The sequence below is a fragment of the Mustela nigripes genome, chromosome 8 (assembly GCF_022355385.1).
Source record: "Mustela nigripes isolate SB6536 chromosome 8, MUSNIG.SB6536, whole genome shotgun sequence".
Taxonomy (NCBI): Eukaryota; Metazoa; Chordata; class Mammalia; order Carnivora; family Mustelidae; genus Mustela; species Mustela nigripes.
In genome coordinates, this window is record NC_081564.1 from 7,517,978 (window position 1) to 7,535,117 (window position 17,140).

At 43.1% G+C, this 17,140-nt stretch overlaps 1 protein-coding gene across 3 annotated transcripts in view; it reads left to right on the forward strand.

Annotated features, from left to right (window-relative positions):
* Nucleotides 1-16,481, forward strand: part of ANAPC5 (anaphase promoting complex subunit 5) — a 45,234-nt gene extending 28,753 nt beyond the window's left edge. For 2 of the 3 annotated variants that reach the window (XM_059408379.1, XM_059408381.1), the window contains 8 exons: nt 1,783-1,964; nt 3,258-3,393; nt 7,029-7,103; nt 9,951-10,072; nt 10,509-10,616; nt 10,700-10,847; nt 15,083-15,245; nt 16,141-16,481. In XM_059408379.1, coding sequence (XP_059264362.1) covers nt 1,783-1,964; nt 3,258-3,393; nt 7,029-7,103; nt 9,951-10,072; nt 10,509-10,616; nt 10,700-10,847; nt 15,083-15,245; nt 16,141-16,352 — 1,146 coding nt within the window. In that variant the 3' untranslated portion in view covers nt 16,353-16,481. The remainder of the gene's footprint in view (nt 1-1,782; nt 1,965-3,257; nt 3,394-7,028; nt 7,104-9,950; nt 10,073-10,508; nt 10,617-10,699; nt 10,848-15,082; nt 15,246-16,140) is intronic. The other variant, XM_059408380.1, reaches the window with a different exon arrangement.
* Nucleotides 16,482-17,140: the final 659 nt, after the last annotated feature.

Here is a 17,140-nt window from a genome sequence, read left to right on the forward strand (position 1 = left end):
ACGGCTCGCAGTTGTCGTGACCGTGGGATAACACCCCGAGGGAAAAAACAAAGCCGCAGATTTTTGGGTTTCTGTTCCACTTAGCGCCCCAGGTGCCCCTTTTTTTTTTTTTTTTTTTTTTTTTTTTTTTAAGATTTTGTCTGTGTGTTTGAGAGCATGAGAGTGAGTACACAAGCAGAGGGAGAGGGAAAAACAGGCTCCCGCTGAGCAGGGATCTTGATTTGACTGTGATCTGCTTGCGCACTCCCTCACTCTCTCTCTCTCACCCAGGTGCCCCATGATTTTATTTTTAAGTAATCTCTACACCCATTGTAGGGCTCTAACTTTACAACCCCGGGATCAAGAGTCACATGTACCAGCTGAGCCAGCCAGGCGCCCCTGAAGTAGGAAGATTTTTAAAGGATGACTATTATGAGCATACTTACTTTTTCATTAACTTCTGATACAGTTTTCAAAGGTGAAAGCACAACTTTAAAGACTCAGCTTAGGGGGCACGGTACCTGGGTTCCTCAGTTGGTTAAGCATCTGCCTTCGGCTCAGGTCATGATCCCAGGGTCCTGGGATCGAGCCCTGTGTGGGGCTCTCTGTTCAGCAAGGAGCCTGCTTCCTCCCTCTCTCACCGCCTGCTGCTCCCCCTGTTTGTGTTCTTTCCCTCTGTCAAATAAATAAAATCTTAAAAAAATTAAAAAGGGAGGGGCGCCTAGGTGTCTCAGTAGGTTAAGCCTCTGCCTTTGGCTCAGGTCATGATCCCAGGGTCCTGGGATCGAGCCCTGCATCGGGCTGTCTGCTCAGCAGGGAGCCTGCTTCCTCCTCTCTCTGCCTGCTTCTCTGTCTACTTGTGATCTCTGTCTGTCAAATAAATAAATAAATAAAATCTTTGGGGGGAAAAAAAACGTTTATAATAAATAAAAAAAAAATTAAAAAGGGAAATAAAAAATATTCTACTCTGGGGGCGAGTGGATGGCTCAGTCCATTAAACGTCTGCTTTCGGCTCACGTCATCATCCCCGGGTCCTGGGATCCAGCCCCAAGTGGGGCTCCTTGCTCAGCAGGGAGCCTGCTTCTCGCTCTCCCTCTGCCTACTGCTTCCTTTGCTTGTGCTCTCTCTCTCTGACAAATAAATAAATAAAATCTCAAAAAGCCCCACAACTCCTCCTCCATAATGTGTCCAACACTGTTTGACACATACTGTTTTGTTTTGTATTTATTTATTTATTTATTTAAGACTTTATTTATTTATTTGAGAGGGCTCACTTGGATGAGCTGGGGGAGGGGCAGAGGGAGAGGGAGAAGCAGGCTCCTCACCGAGCAGAGCCCCACACGGGCTCCATCCCAGAACTCTTGAGATCATGACCTGAGCTGAAGACAGATGCTTAACACACGGAGCCACAGAGGTGCCCCAAATACTATTTTATTTTAATTCTTACAATAATTCTTTGATGATAGAGTTTCCGCCCATTTTACAGATGAAGAAGCTGAGGCTTGGTTAGGAAGCTAACCGGCCTTGACTCACAATGTAAGTGGCAGAGAGTGTGTTTAAGTCCAGGCCCATTTTATGTCAAAGCCCTGGTTCTTCTCAGCATACCGCCTGCCTCTATTCCAGCCCCAGGTTTTCAGGAATACATTTCATATGGGTTAGGGTCAGGATATAGCAATTTCTTTTTAAATAATGCTGTCAGTTTGCATGTGCTGAAATGTGAAATATGCCAGATTTCAAAAAAGTGAACAATTGTTTCATGTAGTTTATACCTTGAGGAGTCATGGGGTATGTCTCTTCCCTTAGTACCTCGCCTCCCTGGGAATACAGTCCCTAGTTCAGCAGAGGGCTTTTGCTGGGAAGACAGCAAACAAACTGATGGATGCCCTAAAGGACTCTGACCTCCTACACTGGAAACACAGCCTGTCAGAGCTCATCGATATCAGCATTGCACAGAAAACAGCCATCTGGAGACTCTATGGCCGCAGGTGGGTCTTCAAGCCAACTTTCAGGGCCATGGGGCAGGAATCCTTCCAGAGGTGAGCAGAAGCTAGCAAACTGATTCTCTGAAAGGCCAAACAGATAAGTCATTTTCCCCTTTGATGAAAGTTGTTCGTGCAGGGGATTAAAGAAAATTCTTATAGTTTTAAAACATTTTTGTACTTTGCACAGACTTTGTAAAGTTCTTTTCTTTTTTTTTAAAAAAAGATTGTATTTATTTACTCGACAGGCAGAGATCACAAGTGGGCAGAGAGGCAGGCAGAGAGAGAGGAGGAAGCAGGCTCCCTGCTGAGCAGAGAGCCCGATGTGGGACTGGATCCCAGAACCCTGGGACCATGACCTGAGCTGAAGGCAGAGGCTTTAACCCACTGAGCCACCCAGGCGCCCCATACTTTGTCAAGTTCTTTACTGTGCTCATTCTTATCTGCGCCTCCCAGCTGCCCTGTGAGGTGACTGGTGGGTGGGCTCCATTCCAGGGTGTGAAAACCAAGTTTCACACATCTGATCTGCCCAAGATCACAGACGTCAGTAGCAAATGGCAGAGCCAAGACTCACACTCAGGTCCTTTGACTCCAAGTGCTCTGCCCCTGTGATCTGAGACCGGAATCTCTCTTCCTGTCCCCGGCAGGAAGGGCCACAGTCACTCGGGTTTCGCTTCCCTGTTAGCCGAGGTATGTTTTCTGGAGCATCTCCGGCCTCAAGTTTAATTTTCCATTTGGCCTCCTTTAGCTTGGAACTACCTTTCTGAACTAGGTTTTTAATCCTGGAGCCTGTCCCTACCCCGCCTTCTACCTAGACAGTCTATTTCTAGGAACTCAATAATGAAAGGAAGTGCCTACTTGACCAGTCTTGTTTGTGTATACTCGAGATCATTTTTTGGCAGGATGCGCTCTGAGACAGCTGCAGACACTGGCCGCTGCGTACATTGCCAAAGCAGCTGGTGCCAGGATGGCATCAGGTCTGAATTTATCTGTGAAAACTGATTAACACACTTGTGACCACAGGGGAATTAGAGGCAGTCAGGGGGTCTGGAGCTTGGAACTCCCAGTTGTGTCATAACCACCCCATGTTTCCTTTGGGGCTACACATGCAGGGTGCATTTCTGCTTTCCTGGTGCTGAGGGCGGGAGAGCCAGCAGTGGGAGGCCGCCACTCCCGCTAAGCCAGAGCCTGCAGACAGACTTCTGTCCTTCCCTTTCCACTCAACAGAGTGGTGGGGTGTGGCTGGGGGGCGCCTGGGTCTCTTGACTGAAGGGAGCTCCTGTCTGTCTCCCCACCCAGCACCATGGCCCTGCAGCAAGCCCAGATGTTGCTGAGCATGAACAGCCTGGAGTCTGTGAATGCGGGTGTGCAGCAGAACAACACGGAGTCATTTGCTGTCGCCCTCTGCCATCTTGCAGAGTTGCACGCAGAGCAGGTAGGTGGGTAGCTGGGCCTGCGCGCTCCGGGAGCGATGGAGGCTCCCCTCACCTCTCCCCTCTGCTCTTTGAGAAAAGCACTGGATGTGTCTGGGTCAGGCCTGGTTGGATGCAGGGGGCGCTGAAAGGGTGAGATCCCTTCGGTGGAAATGAATGGGGTGTGGAGTCTACACAGTTGTTGAACTTTGCATCTCTTTGCATTGACAAAGGAAATAAGATATCAGCTATTTCCATGTAGCACATGGAATATAAAAGAGTCTTTGAAATTTCAGGATTTGAGCTAGGTATGTTTATAGGAGATGGGAAGGCCATACCAGTTAATGTTAAGTCTACAGCACAAGTCTGATTGACTGCAAAAAGAGACAGTGGGAATTGGATGTAACCTTGACTTATAGCCCAAGTCATTTCACATGGTTCTCTTTTTAGGGGATTGATTAAAGGGTCTCTCATGCTGCTCTAGGCTTTCTCTCTCCTTTGCTCTAATGCTCTAAAATGTCTTCTTTCATGGAAGAGAAGCCTCTTACCCAAGCTTACCCTCTGTCTCACTAAACACTACCTTGGCTATAAGTGCATTTCCTGATCATATATCTTTTCTCCACTTCTCTCTGCTCTCCCTTACTGTTAGATTATTGTTAGGTTTTATCATTTTTTTTTAAAGATTTTATTTATTTATTTGCCAGAAAGTGAGAGAGAGAGCAGAAGCAGGGGGAGAGGCAGGCAGAGGGAGAGGGAGAAGCAGGATCTCTGATGAGCAGGGAGCCTGATGTGGGACTCAATCCCAGGACCCTGAGACCATGACCCGAGCCAAAGGCAGACATTCAACAGAACAAGCCACCCAGGCACCGGCAGTCAGTATTCCCTAATCTGCGGTCTAAAGACTTCCTTCCACTAAATGTATTTTAGCATTTGACAGTCCTTTAGGCATCTGTGGAGACAAAGGGGATGGATGGGGTCTGATTGGGTCCCACACGCATCTTCATCAGCTGCCCTCTTCCTGCACCTGGGAGGCATTGCCCACGCTTCCTGACGTCAGAGCAGCAGCCAGCGGCAAACGGCCAGCTCTTTGCTTTCCCTGAGGAATCTGCACGTTCATCACTTTCTTGGTTTTTTTCCCCCTCTTAATGGAACCTCTGACATCTCCTCTTCTGCTTTCCTGTTACCGTGCTTAAGTGGAACATTGGTAATGGATGAGTCAGTGAACCTTCAGTTAGTTAGTTGGTGTGAGCCTTGTGTGACTTCTTTCTCCCCAACAACTTCATTGAGATAAAATTCACATGCGATACAATTCACCCAATTTAAATTTCCCCATACGGTTTTGTTTTTTTTTTTTAAGATTTTATTTATTTACCTGACAGACAGAGATCACAAGTAGGCAGAGAGGCAGGCAGAGAGAGAGGAGGAAGCAGGCTCCCTGCCGAGCAGAGAGCCCGACTCGGGACTCGATCCCAGGACCCTGAGATCATGACCTGAGCCGAAGGCAGCGGCTTAACCCACTGAGCCACCCAGGCGCCCCTCCCCATACGGTTTTTTAAAGTGAAATTCTCCCCACTGACCCCAGCCTTAAACCGGATAACTTCCTTTCAAGCTCAGTTTGAGTTATGTAGGGTAGAAATAATATTTTTATTTCGTGCTGGACTGAAAAACTGCTTTACAAAAATCTCGGTCGTGGCTCAATGCTCAAGCCTTGAAACTTTCTCTGAGGCCAGTTATTAGAGTTCTGTGATGTTTCTTGGGAGATTTTTCCTGCTGTTTGGATTTGGATTAGTATTTCCGTCTTCATCTCCCTTCTATCCCTGGCTTATGTGAAGAAGCTGCTGACGCCATCATTGCCTGGCTCCAGTGGCCGGGATATGTTGGGAACCCCTAAGAATTGTACTGCTGGGGCGCCTGGGTGGCTCAGTGGGTTGGGCCTCTGCCTTCCGCTCGGGTCATGATCTCGGGGTTCTGGGATCGAGCCCCGCATCGGGCTCTCTGCTCTGTGGGGAGCCTGCTTCCCCCTCTATCTGCCTGCTGCTCTGCTTACTTGCGACCTCTGTCTGTCAAATAAATAAATAAAATCTTTAAAATAAGAGAGAAAAAAAAAGAATTGCACTGCTAGGAGATAGGCAGTGGCCTCTCTGTTTCAATTTAGTCCCTTAACCCCTTTCCTCAACCTGCCTCCGTAACACCTTTCTAGTGCTAGAGCATCAGCGAGTAGCTATACCACAAGGCTGTTGATTGTCACATTTTTAATTGTGCAGGTTAGATAGACCCCTGGAAAATTAAGCGTGACCCGTGGTGGAGAAGGCAGCTTTATCATGTATCTCCACTTGCTCCTTTATTTCCTTTGTGAGTGCTTCGGTTTGTGTTCTGAAATTGATCTCCAAATAAACTGGGTTCTGCATTTTGATGTGGCAGTGACTGGGGCATGAGCGAACCTACAAAGAAGTTTTAAGTTCTGAATTGCTGTTTCTGACCTTCCTCCTGAAACCCAGAGGGAGAACCAAGACAGCCAGCCCCCTTGTTCTTTTTGTGTAATTCTAGACCATCTGGTATCATTCCTCTCCCGGCCTCAGGAGGCGCAGGTCACAGTAGGAATGGGGGGATGCAGTGTGTATCTCTCTCCTTGGCCTAAAAGGTTTGACGACCCATCTCCATCCACATGCCCAACTCACCATGGCAGTCATGAAAATAATTGGCAAGATTGGTCATTTAAAAATCGTAAGAATAAAAAGATCATTGACCTTTTATTACAATTCATTGTAATTTCCACTTCACTTCAAATAAAAGTTCACTTGCAATCTAATTGAACTTCCATATAGATGGAAGACATTTCACCTAATCAAAGGACTGGGACACATTGAAAAGCTTTTGGAGTCAAGAAACATTCCAATGACATAAGGGTATAAAAAAAGGCATGAACATGTATTCACTTAAAAAACACAAATGACCCAAATACATGAAATAATTTTCAATCTAGTCATTAAAGAAATTCAAATTAATACAATGAAATTCAATACAATATAATACAAATACAAATACAATACAAAGAAGTACAAATACAATAGAAAGTACAAAGAAGTACAGATAAAATGCAAAGAAATTCAAATTAATACTAGTTTCACCTGTCACATAGGCAATCCTTAAGTTCGTGGTGGGAGAAAGGCATAGAGAGCTGGTGTGAAAGTTCTTAGCACATTTCTGGAGGGTAATTTAGTAATTTATATCAGAGGGCTTTGGAATGCCAGCATTTGACCAGCCAGTTTTACTTCAGAGGTCTTATCCTGAGGAAATGACTGGACAGGTGGACAGTGTAAAGCTATATGCACCGAGATATTCAATGTTGCATTCTTGAAATGGATGAAATTAGAAACAACCAAACTATCCCACACTAGGAGGTTATTTTTCTTATTTATTTTGAAGTTTTTTTCCTAGAGTGAACATGCATTACATGTGTAATTCAAAAAAAATTTTAATGAACAAATAAAATATGCTAGAACCTAAAAACAAGACACCTCAATGTATGGGAGTCTGTGGCTCGCACCTTCCCGGGTGTAGCATCACGAAAAGGTGAATCACAGTGACAGCCTGTGAGTGGGGTAGCAGGTGCGGTTTCTACCCAGGTGTGCTCACCAGATCATGTGTTTCTGCTTAGGGCTGTTTCGCTGCGGCTTCGGAAGTGTTAAAGCACTTGAAGGAACGATTCCCGCCTAATAGTCAGCATGCCCAGGTAATCTGCCTTTCGCATGGCGTTGGATTTATTTCCGAAGGACTGTTTTTACTGTATTGTTGTCAAAGCAGAATATTTTAGGGTATCTACTCAGTTTCTTGTGTCTTGGTTCCTTTCTTGTGTCCTCTGTGCACTGAGGGGAACATAGGCACATACCAGAATCTCTAAGCTCTGTTCAAGAGGGCAGAGAAATAAACTCTGATAAAAGGTTTAAAGATTTATTTAGGGAACTTTTTTTCCCTGTCTTTATGGTTTTAGCTAGTATTCCTTATATCTCTAACTGTATAGATTGCCCATGTCCACGGACAGTTTGGTGTTGTGTCCCTTACTTGGCAACTCTAATCTTTTCCTCCCAGGATTAAATGACCTTTTGGGAAAATGTTGTCCCCAGAGGGGATTTAATTTTTTAAAGCACTCCCAGGCCCCCTGTTCCTTAGTGCACTGATACCTGTCTCTAATGGGGCTGAGAAAGCTGTTAAACCGGTCCTTTCTTCTTTCCGTTACCAAGTTTAGTCAGCAATGGATTCGAGAATTTGAAACCATAGCAGACCATGGCCTGGGAATCTCCTACTGCTGGTCCCTGAGGCTGCCACTCCCAGGGGCTGTTGGATAGGCTGTGGGTGCCCATCTGCGTGTGAAATGTGCTGGGGTCTCATTGCTGCTTTCAGCAGGCTGTGATCTGAACTCAGAGTACCCAGCTGCAAAGGAGGCACACAAACAAAAGAGAAGATAGGGGAAAGCGGGTGATGTGGGAAGAAAGAAGTGTGGTTCTGTGGCAGTGCTAATGCGACGGAACACTTTTGGTTATAGTCCTAGCTGTTTTTTTTGTTTTTGTTTTTGTTTTTAATGACAAATTAATTCACAGTTCACAGAAAAAACATATGGCCGGTAGATATATAACAAGATGCTCTTCCTGACTGGCAATCAGGGAAATACAAGTGAAAACAATAATGAAGTATTGCATACCCATCAGATTGGCCAATGGTAAAACACCTGACAGCGCCAACTGTTGGTGAGGACAAGGGGCCACATGCTTCTGGGAGGGGAGAACAAATGGGCAGGACATTACAATGAAGGGACGTATGTCCTACGACCCCGTTCCCACTGCTTACTGTAGACCTGAGATCAACTCTCTCCCCAGGGGAGATTTATGAGAATGTTGGTTACAGCCTTGCTCAGAAGCGTGAAAAGTTGCTCCTACCTAAATACTCAACAACAGAGAATAGATAAGTTGTCGCTTATTCGTGTAATTGGAAACTATTCATCAGGGCAAAGGGTAAACTAGAGCTACTTGTATAAACACATGTAAGTCCCAGAAAAACGTTGTCAAAGGATACATACGGTAGGACAGTATTTACTTTATACAGAATTTAAAATGTACAAGATTGCTCTCTGGGCTTAGACCTATTTGTGGTGACAGGGCTAAATGCACCAAGAAGGCTGGAATCATCTGTAAATACCAGACCTGTTAGGGTGCCTCCTTCAGGAAAATGGTGAACAGGACTGAAATATAAGCCAGCACCCCAAGTACACTTGCTCCTTCGGTGGCAAAATCAAGATGAAAAGACTCAGCTTTGGGGATCTGACACTGAGGTTCCTACATGAAAACCACATCCTGGGGCGGGGCGGGGGGCGGTGGCCTGGACCTACAGCACCACTTCTGAAGGAATTGAAAGTGAAACTGGGTAGAAGCTCTACCATTTAAAACACTGCTAGCCTATAATAAATGGTTCATTTATGTAACAAAATTACTTTGACTTGTTGTAAATTAATTAATTAACTAATTAGTTTTTTGAGGATTTTATTTATTTATTTGACAGAGGGAAAGAAAGCACAAGCAAGGGGAGCAGCAGGCAGAGGGAGAGGGAGAAGCAGGCTCCCCACAGAGCAGGGGGAGCCCGATGTGAGCCCGATGACTTCAGCCAAAGGCAGTCGCTTAACCATCTGAGCCACCCAGGCGCCCCTTGTAAATTCATTAACATTCTGTTGCATTGCATTGACTTAACTTTCTCAAAAGCTTGGAAATCACAAATCCTTCTAATTTTTTTTTTTAATTTATTTTTATTTATTTGTCAGAGAGAGAGAGAGCGAGCACAGACAGAGTGGCAGGCAGAGGCAGAGGGAGAAGCAGGCTCCCTGCTGAGCATGGAGCCCGATGTGGGACTCGATCCCGGGACACCGGGATCATGACCTGAGCTGAAGGCAGCCGCTTAACCAAGTGAGCCACCCAGGCGTCCCTAATTTTTTTTTTTTTTTAAGATTTTATTTATTTATTTGACAGACAAAGATCACAAGTAGGCAGAGAGAGGAGGAAGCAGGCTCCCCGTGGAGCAGAGAGCCCAATGAGGGGCTTGATCCCAGCACCCTGGGATCATGACCTGAGCCGAAGGGAGAGGCTTTAACCCACTGAGCCACCCAGGTGCCCCAAATCCTTCTAATTTTTAATTGGAAAAAATCATACAAGATCATACTATATATTAAGGGTAAGAATATATGCTGTAAAAGTAGGAAAACATGAATGGGAGTTGTAAACATTAAATCAGTTACTTTGGACAAAGAAAGAGGGGAATGGAATTTGCAAAGAACTTCAGTAGTGCGCGATACTGTCTGAGGCAAATAAAGCAAAATTGTTGTGATTTGACGAAGTTGGTGATTGGCAGACATGGTTTTTATTATTCATGCTTTTTCACACCCTTGTAATATTTATAAAAACTTTTTTAAGTCTCAAAAAAATGTGTATGAATTATAAGGGTATTTGCTAATAAGCAAGCTGAAATATTTTTATATTTTTTTGAATAATGAGGTGAACACTTGCCATTTTGTTCTTAAATTTTTTTTCCTTATTAGTTATGGATGCTGTGTGATCAAAAGATACAATTTGACAGAGCAATGAATGATGGCAAATACCATTTGGCCGATTCACTTGTTACAGGAATCACAGCTCTTAATAGCATAGAGGGCGTATACAGGTAAGAGACTTTGAAAACTCCAACCCCAGGATGAAGTAATTCTCAAATGCCTTTATTCTTATTTGTTTAACTAAAATTAATTTATTAACTTTAGTTTAGGAAAAGACTTCTTAACGTATTTATTACCAATTTGTTCTGGGAAATTAGAAAATACAGATGAGTAAAATGGACAAAATAAGTTTCACCCCAAGATAATCACTAGCATGCTGATACAGACAACTTCAGACTTTTGTGTTCTTGTATGTGTGTGGGGGGGTAGGTGTATACACATGTGCTTACACACACAAACACTTTTTTTCCTTTTTTCACAAAAATTGTATCAGGCACAGTTCTTCCCCCTGGGAGGTTCACAGTCTAATTGAGGAAATAGAGACTGAGGGGGCGCGACTGCAAAACATCAGCGTCACCATTTGTGTTTATTTTGTTTCTGTGTCAGGAAAGCAATTGTACTACAAGCTCAGAACCAAATGTCAGAGGCGCACAAGCTTTTACAAAAATTGTTGATTCATTGTCAGAAAATCAGGAACACAGAAATGGTGATCAGGTAAGGGAGAGCTCTTGAGCCTCTGCTGTAGGTGGTCCTTTGTGTCGGCCGTTCTCATCCCGTGTCTTCCTCTTTGCGGGCAGCGTCCTGCTGTCTGTGGCAGAGCTGTACTGGCGATCTTCCTCCCCCACCATCGCGCTGCCCGTGCTCCTGCAGGCTCTGGCCCTCTCCAAGGAGTACCGGTTACAGTACTTGGCCTCAGAAACGGTGCTGAACTTGGCTTTTGCTCAGGTAAGCTGATCTCTGTTTTTACAGCACATATTTGTGCTCAAGAACTGGTGAGTCTGTTACTACTTTTTCGTTTTGGAAAGGATAGTAATGAGCTTTGACTTCTTCTTAATATTGAAGTCTGGGAATGGAGTCTCATTGTCAAACCCTCCATGGGAGTCTGAAGCTGCGAACTCCATGGCAAGCTGACCCCTCCCAGCCGCACTGGCGGTGCCGAGCTGTGTATTTAAGAAAGGGGGTGCACCTCTTCTTTGAGGACACTTGTATCATATGAATGATTTAGCTGGCCCAGAGCTATGCTTCGTTAATAAGGGGATAAAGAAGTGAGGAAGTTGTGTGTTCATTGAAAGCTTTTGGAAATCAAATTGTATTTTATGTTTATTTTTTATCTCCCCCTGAGGAATGTAAAGGCTGTGAGAAAAGGGCCTTTGTTTTCTCCCTGCTGTGTCTTCCGGTACACAGTAAAACGTGCACATAGTAGGTTTTTTTGTTTTGTTTTGTTTTGTTTTTAAAGATTTTATTTATCTGACAGAGATCACAAGTAGGCAGAGAGGCAGATAGAGAGGAGGAAGCGGGCTCGCGCTGAGCAGAGAGCCCAATGTGGGGCTCAATCCCAGGACTCTGAGACCACGACCTGAACTGAAGGCAGAGGCTTAACCCACTGAGCCACCCAGGCGCCCAGGATTTTAATAAATATTTAGTGAGTGCATGCATTTTGAACTCACTGGCGCTAGAGGCATTTAATAAAGCAGAGATTCCCATGCTCACTTCGGTAGCACATATACTAAAGCAGAGATTCCCCAAACTATGCATTAAAATCAATTGGGAAGATTTTTAAAATATCTACGCATTTGGCCTTGCCGCAGACGCATGCAGTCAGTATCTGTATGGAAGGAGCACAGAAATCTGTTTTCCTTTCCAGCTTCTCTAGTGATTTTTTTCTTTTTTCTTTTTTTAAAGATTTTATTTATTTATTTATTTGACAGAGATTGAGGACAAGCAGGGGGAGTGGGATAGGGAGAAGCAGGCTCCGTGCTGAGCAGGGATCCCAGGACTCTGGGATCATGACCTGAGCCGGAGGCAGAGGCCTTAACCCAGGCGCCCCATCTTTTCCCTTTCTTGATCATGACCTTTGATGCACTGAGGTTTTTAATTTCTATGAAATCCATTTCATCCTTTTTTTCTTTTGTAGCTTATGCTTTTGGTATTCTACTTAAGAAACTGTTGCTTAATCCAAGTTCATGAAGATTTATACCTATATTTCCTTCTAAGGATCTTAATAGTCTTAGGTCTTACATTTAGGTCTTTGATCCATTTTGAGTTAATTTTTATATATGGTATGAGGAGGAGTCCAGCTTTATTCTTTCACATATGGATATCCCCATGTCCTAGCACCACTTGTGAGGCGAACGTGATAACCACTACACTACGGAAACGCTGTGTCCTAGCACCACTTGTTGAAAAGGCTGTTCTTTTCCCATTGAATGGTCTTGGTACCTTGTCAAAAATATTGATCATGGACATTGAGTTTATTTCTGCATTTGCAATTCTGTTCCATTGTTCTATATTCTGTCCTTATGCCTTACTGTTTTGATTACTGACCTTTGTATTAAATTTAAAATCAGAAAGTAAGAGGGGCTTGTGGATGGTGCAGTTGGTTTCTGTTCAGGGGGTGATCTTAGAGTTGTGAGATCGAGCCCTGCATTGAGACTTTCCCTTCCCTCCCCACCTCCCTCTCATGCTTTCTCTCTCTCTCTTTAAAGTTAATCAATCAAATCAAGAAGTAAGAGGCCTCCAACTTTGTTCTTTTTCAAAATTATTTTAGCTATTGTTGTTCCTTTGCAGTTCCCTATGAATTTTAGAATAACTTGTCCATTTCAGCAAAAATGGCATTTGGAATTTTGATAAAGATTTCGTTAAATCTGTAGATGCATTTGGAGAGTGTTGCCATCCTCACAATATTAAGTCTTCCAGTCCCTTAACAGGATATCTTTTATTTAGATCTTCTATAATTTCTTTAACAGTGTCCTCTAATTTTCAGTGCACAATTCTTAGAATTTCTTAGTTAAACTTACTCCTAAGTATTTTATTCTTTTTGATGCTATCATAAATGGAATTTAGAAAACTAATTTCATAGGGCCTCGGTGTCTCAGCTGGTTAAGTGTTTGACTCTTGGTTTCGGCCCAGGTAATGATTTTGAGGTCTGGGAACTGGGCCCTTTGTTGGGCTCTGTGCTCAGCGTGGAGTCTGCTTGTTCCTCTCCCTTTGCTCCTTCCTTGTCTTGAATAAATAAATAAAGTATTTTTTAAAACTTTTAAAAATTTAATTTCATGTTTGGATCTTTTATTGCTAATGTATATTGATCTTGTATCCTGCAACTTTGCTGAACTTGTTTAATACCTGTTCTAGGTTTTTAAGAATTCCTTAGAGTTTTCTATATATAAGATCAGCTCATCTTCAAATACAGAGTGTTACTTTCATTCCAATTTCATTTCTTGTTCTTGCCTAATTGCCCTGTGCAGAACTTCCAGACCAGTGCTGAATAGAAGTGGCAAGGGTTTACATCCTGTTTTTGCTCCTGATTTTAGGGGGATGATTTCAGTCTTTCATTGTTAAACATGGTGTTAGCTGTGGGTTTTTCACTGGTGCATCAGAATTAGGTTGAGGAAGTTCCCTTCTACTCCTGAATGGTGTTGGGTTTTTGTGAAATGTTTTTTCTCTCTCTCTCTCTTTTTTTTTTTTTTTAAGATTTTATTTATTTCTTTGTCAGAGAGAGAGAGCGCATGTGCACAAATGGGGGAAGGCATGCAGAGGGAGAAGCAGGTTTTCCAGGATTATGACCTGAACCAAAGGCAGATTTAACCGAGTCACCCAGGTGTCCCTGTTTTTTCTTTTTCAATTGAGTAGATTGTGTTTTCTACCCCCCTTTATTCTATTCTTTTAAAAAGATTTTATTTATTTGTTTGATAGAGGGAGACACAGCGAGAGAGGGAGCAGAAGCAGGGGGAGTGGGAGAAGGGGGGCAGTCAGGGAACCTGATGCTTGATCCTAGGACCCTGGGATCATGACCTGAGCCAAAGGCAGATGCTTAACGACTGAATGCTGATCTTCTGTCTGGTTGTTCTCTCCCTTAGTGAAAGTGGAGTACTGGAATTATTATTGTTAAACTAATTTTTCCTTCAGTTCTATCATTTTTTGCTTTATATATTTTGGGGTTCCATTGTTTGGTATATATGTGGTTATAATTGTATCTTATTGATAAATTGACTCATTATCAGTGTGTAATGTCTTTTAGCTTTGTAACAGTTTTTTTTTTTTTTAAGATTTCATTTATTTATTTTAGAGAGAGTGCAAGGGCATAAGCAGGGATGGGTAGAGGGGGACAGACAAAGAATCTGAAACAGACTCTGCACTGAGCGTGGAGCCCAATGTGGGGCTTGATCCTGCAACTGTGAGATCATGACCTGAGCCAAAACCAAGAGTCAGATGCTTAACCAGTTGAGCCACCCAGGTGCCCCTTTTGTAACAGTTTTTGATTTAAAGTCTATTTTATCTGATATAAGAATAGTCATTCCAGCTCTCTTTTGGTTACTGTTTGCATGGAATATCTTTTCTTTGTCTTTTTACTTTCAGCCTATTTGTGTCTTTAACCAGAGTATCCTTGTAGATAGCATATAGTTGGATCATGTTTTTTTCAAATCTATTGTGCTGATCTCTGCCATGTAATTGAATAATTTAATTCATTTATATTTAATGTAATTATGGATTTGAAAGACTTCTGTTTTGTTCTTTTTTTTCTATACGTCTTACATCTTTTTTGTTCATCAGTTCCTCCATCACTGTTTCTTTTGTATTAAATGGATGTTTCTTGTTTTATTTTACTATATACTTTTGAGTTATTTTCTTAATGGTTCCCCTTCTTTGAATGATTCTTACACAGCAAGAATGATGTTCTGACCCTTTGGAATCACCAATCTAGATATTGATTCTGAATCTTTTTTGTAAAGGCAAAAACCTTTCTATAATGTGAATAACTTCTACCTACTGGAGCCATCATAATATCAAATCAGATTGACTCACATTGTTTTCTAGGAGTGTGGTGCATATTAAATGTAGTACATGTCAAGGAGAGCATAAGCCAGACATGGCCCTTCAGGAGAGAAGAGCCAGAAATGAAGCCTTTTCTGTCATGGGCAGTGGATGTGGATTTGTACAGTACCACAGTATTTCTTTTTCAGCTCATTCTTGGAATCCCAGAACAGGCCTTAAGTCTTCTCCACATGGCCATTGAGCCCATCCTGGCTGACGGGGCAGTGCTGGACAAAGGCCGTGCCATGTTCTTGGTGGCCAAGTGCCAGGTGGCTTCAGCAGCTTCTTATGATCCACTGAAGAAAGCAGAAGGTAGGGAGCCACTCAGAGATTGCTAGGCAATACCAATGTGGGAAAAAAATTAAATTTTAGGATCCAGAAGAAGAAAGACATTAAATTTGGGACAGTATTTAAGTTCTCAAATATATGTTAAAATTTCATGCTGTATTTAAAGTACTTTGCCATGTTTGCTTGGCATGAAATTTAAGGGCAAGTGAAATCATTATTTTAACCAAAGACCTTTTTAAAAACCTCACCCTAGTGTATTTTTTTTTCTTCTTGAAGAGTAGAATTACAAAACTATTTGGTACATGTTAAATCAATAAAAGTAGATGTTAAGTTTTTTTGTTTTTTTTTTAAGATTTTATTTATTTATTTGACAGACAGAGATCACAAACAGGCAGAGAGGCAGGCAGAGAGAGGAGGAAGCAGGCTTCCCGCTGAGCAGAGAGCCCGATGCGGGACTCGATCCCAGGACCCTGAGATCATGACCTGAGCTGAAGGCAGAGGCTTTAACCCACTGAGCCACCCAGGCACCCCCAAAATTAAATATTCTTAAGGGCTGTAGAGTAAAAAGTAATTTCCTCCTAAAAAGTAACCACTATTATCAGGTTTTGGTTCGCTTTTTTGTTTTTTGGGTTTTTGAAAATGATGTTTATGGGGCGCCTGGGTGGCTCAGTGGATTAAGCTGCTGTCTTCGGCTCAGGTCATGATCTCAGTGTCCTGGGATCGAGCCCCGCATCAGGCTCTCTGCTCAACAGGGAGCCTGCTTCCCCTTCTCTCTCTGCCTAACTCTCTGCCTACTTGTGATCTCTCTCCGTCAAATAAATGAATAAAATCTTTAAGAAAAAAAAAAAAAGAAAGAAAAAGAAAATGATGTGTAGACTGTTGAGTTAAATATGTGTGGTGTTTTCCCACTTTCCCTCAGCTCTGGAGGCAGCCATCGAGAATCTCAATGAAGCCAAGAACTATTTTGCAAAGGTCGACTGCAAAGAGCAAATCAGAGATGTTGTTTACTTCCAGGCCAGACTCTACCACACACTGGGGAAGACCCAGGAGAGGAACCGGTGTGCGATGCTCTTCCGGCAGCTGCATCAGGAGCTGCCTTCTCACGGGGTGCCCTTGATAAATCATCTGTAGTCTCACAGAGCCGAGCCGCCATAAAGGCTAGAAGGTTTTGGACTTGTTTACATGTTTACATCCCTCCCTCCATGTAGATGATGGACTTGATGTCTGTCTGATCAATAAACTGCATTCTGTTTAGTCTTACTTTGTTGCTGGAGTATACGTATTTGTTTTTTCCCTCTTTTTTTTTTCTTCAGGTTTTTATTTAGGGACACCTGGATGGCTCAGTTGGTTAAGCGTCTGCCTTTGGGTCAGGTCATGATCCCAGAGTCCTAGGATCGAGCCCCGCATCGGGCTCCCGGCTTCTCTCTCTTCCTCTCCCCTTGCTTGTGCATTCTCTCTCGCACACTCTCTCTCTGTCAAATAAATAAATAAAATCTTGACAGAGAGAGAGTGAGCAAGAGAGAGACAACACAAGTGGGGAGGGGAGAGGAAGACTCCCCACTGAGCAAGGAGCCCGACATGGGGCTCCATCCCAGGATTTCGGGATCCTGATGCAAGCCAAAGGCAGATGCTTAACCACCTGAGCCACCCCAGCAGCCCCACCCTTCTCTTTTTGAGAGCAAAAGATACCAACTGTTTCTGATAAACAGCGGTTTCATTATTAAGTTAGTGCAAATGTTAAGGATGATGTTCTCTCTGAGCAAAGCTGCCAGTGTCTTATTAGAATCTGTGCGTACTCTCCATCACATGAATTCATTTAGCATCGGTGCTCAGACATAAGCTCTTTTGGGTATTGGTAGATCTCTCTAGTGGGTCAGTACAAACAAATATATATACATATATTTGTTTATTTGACAGCA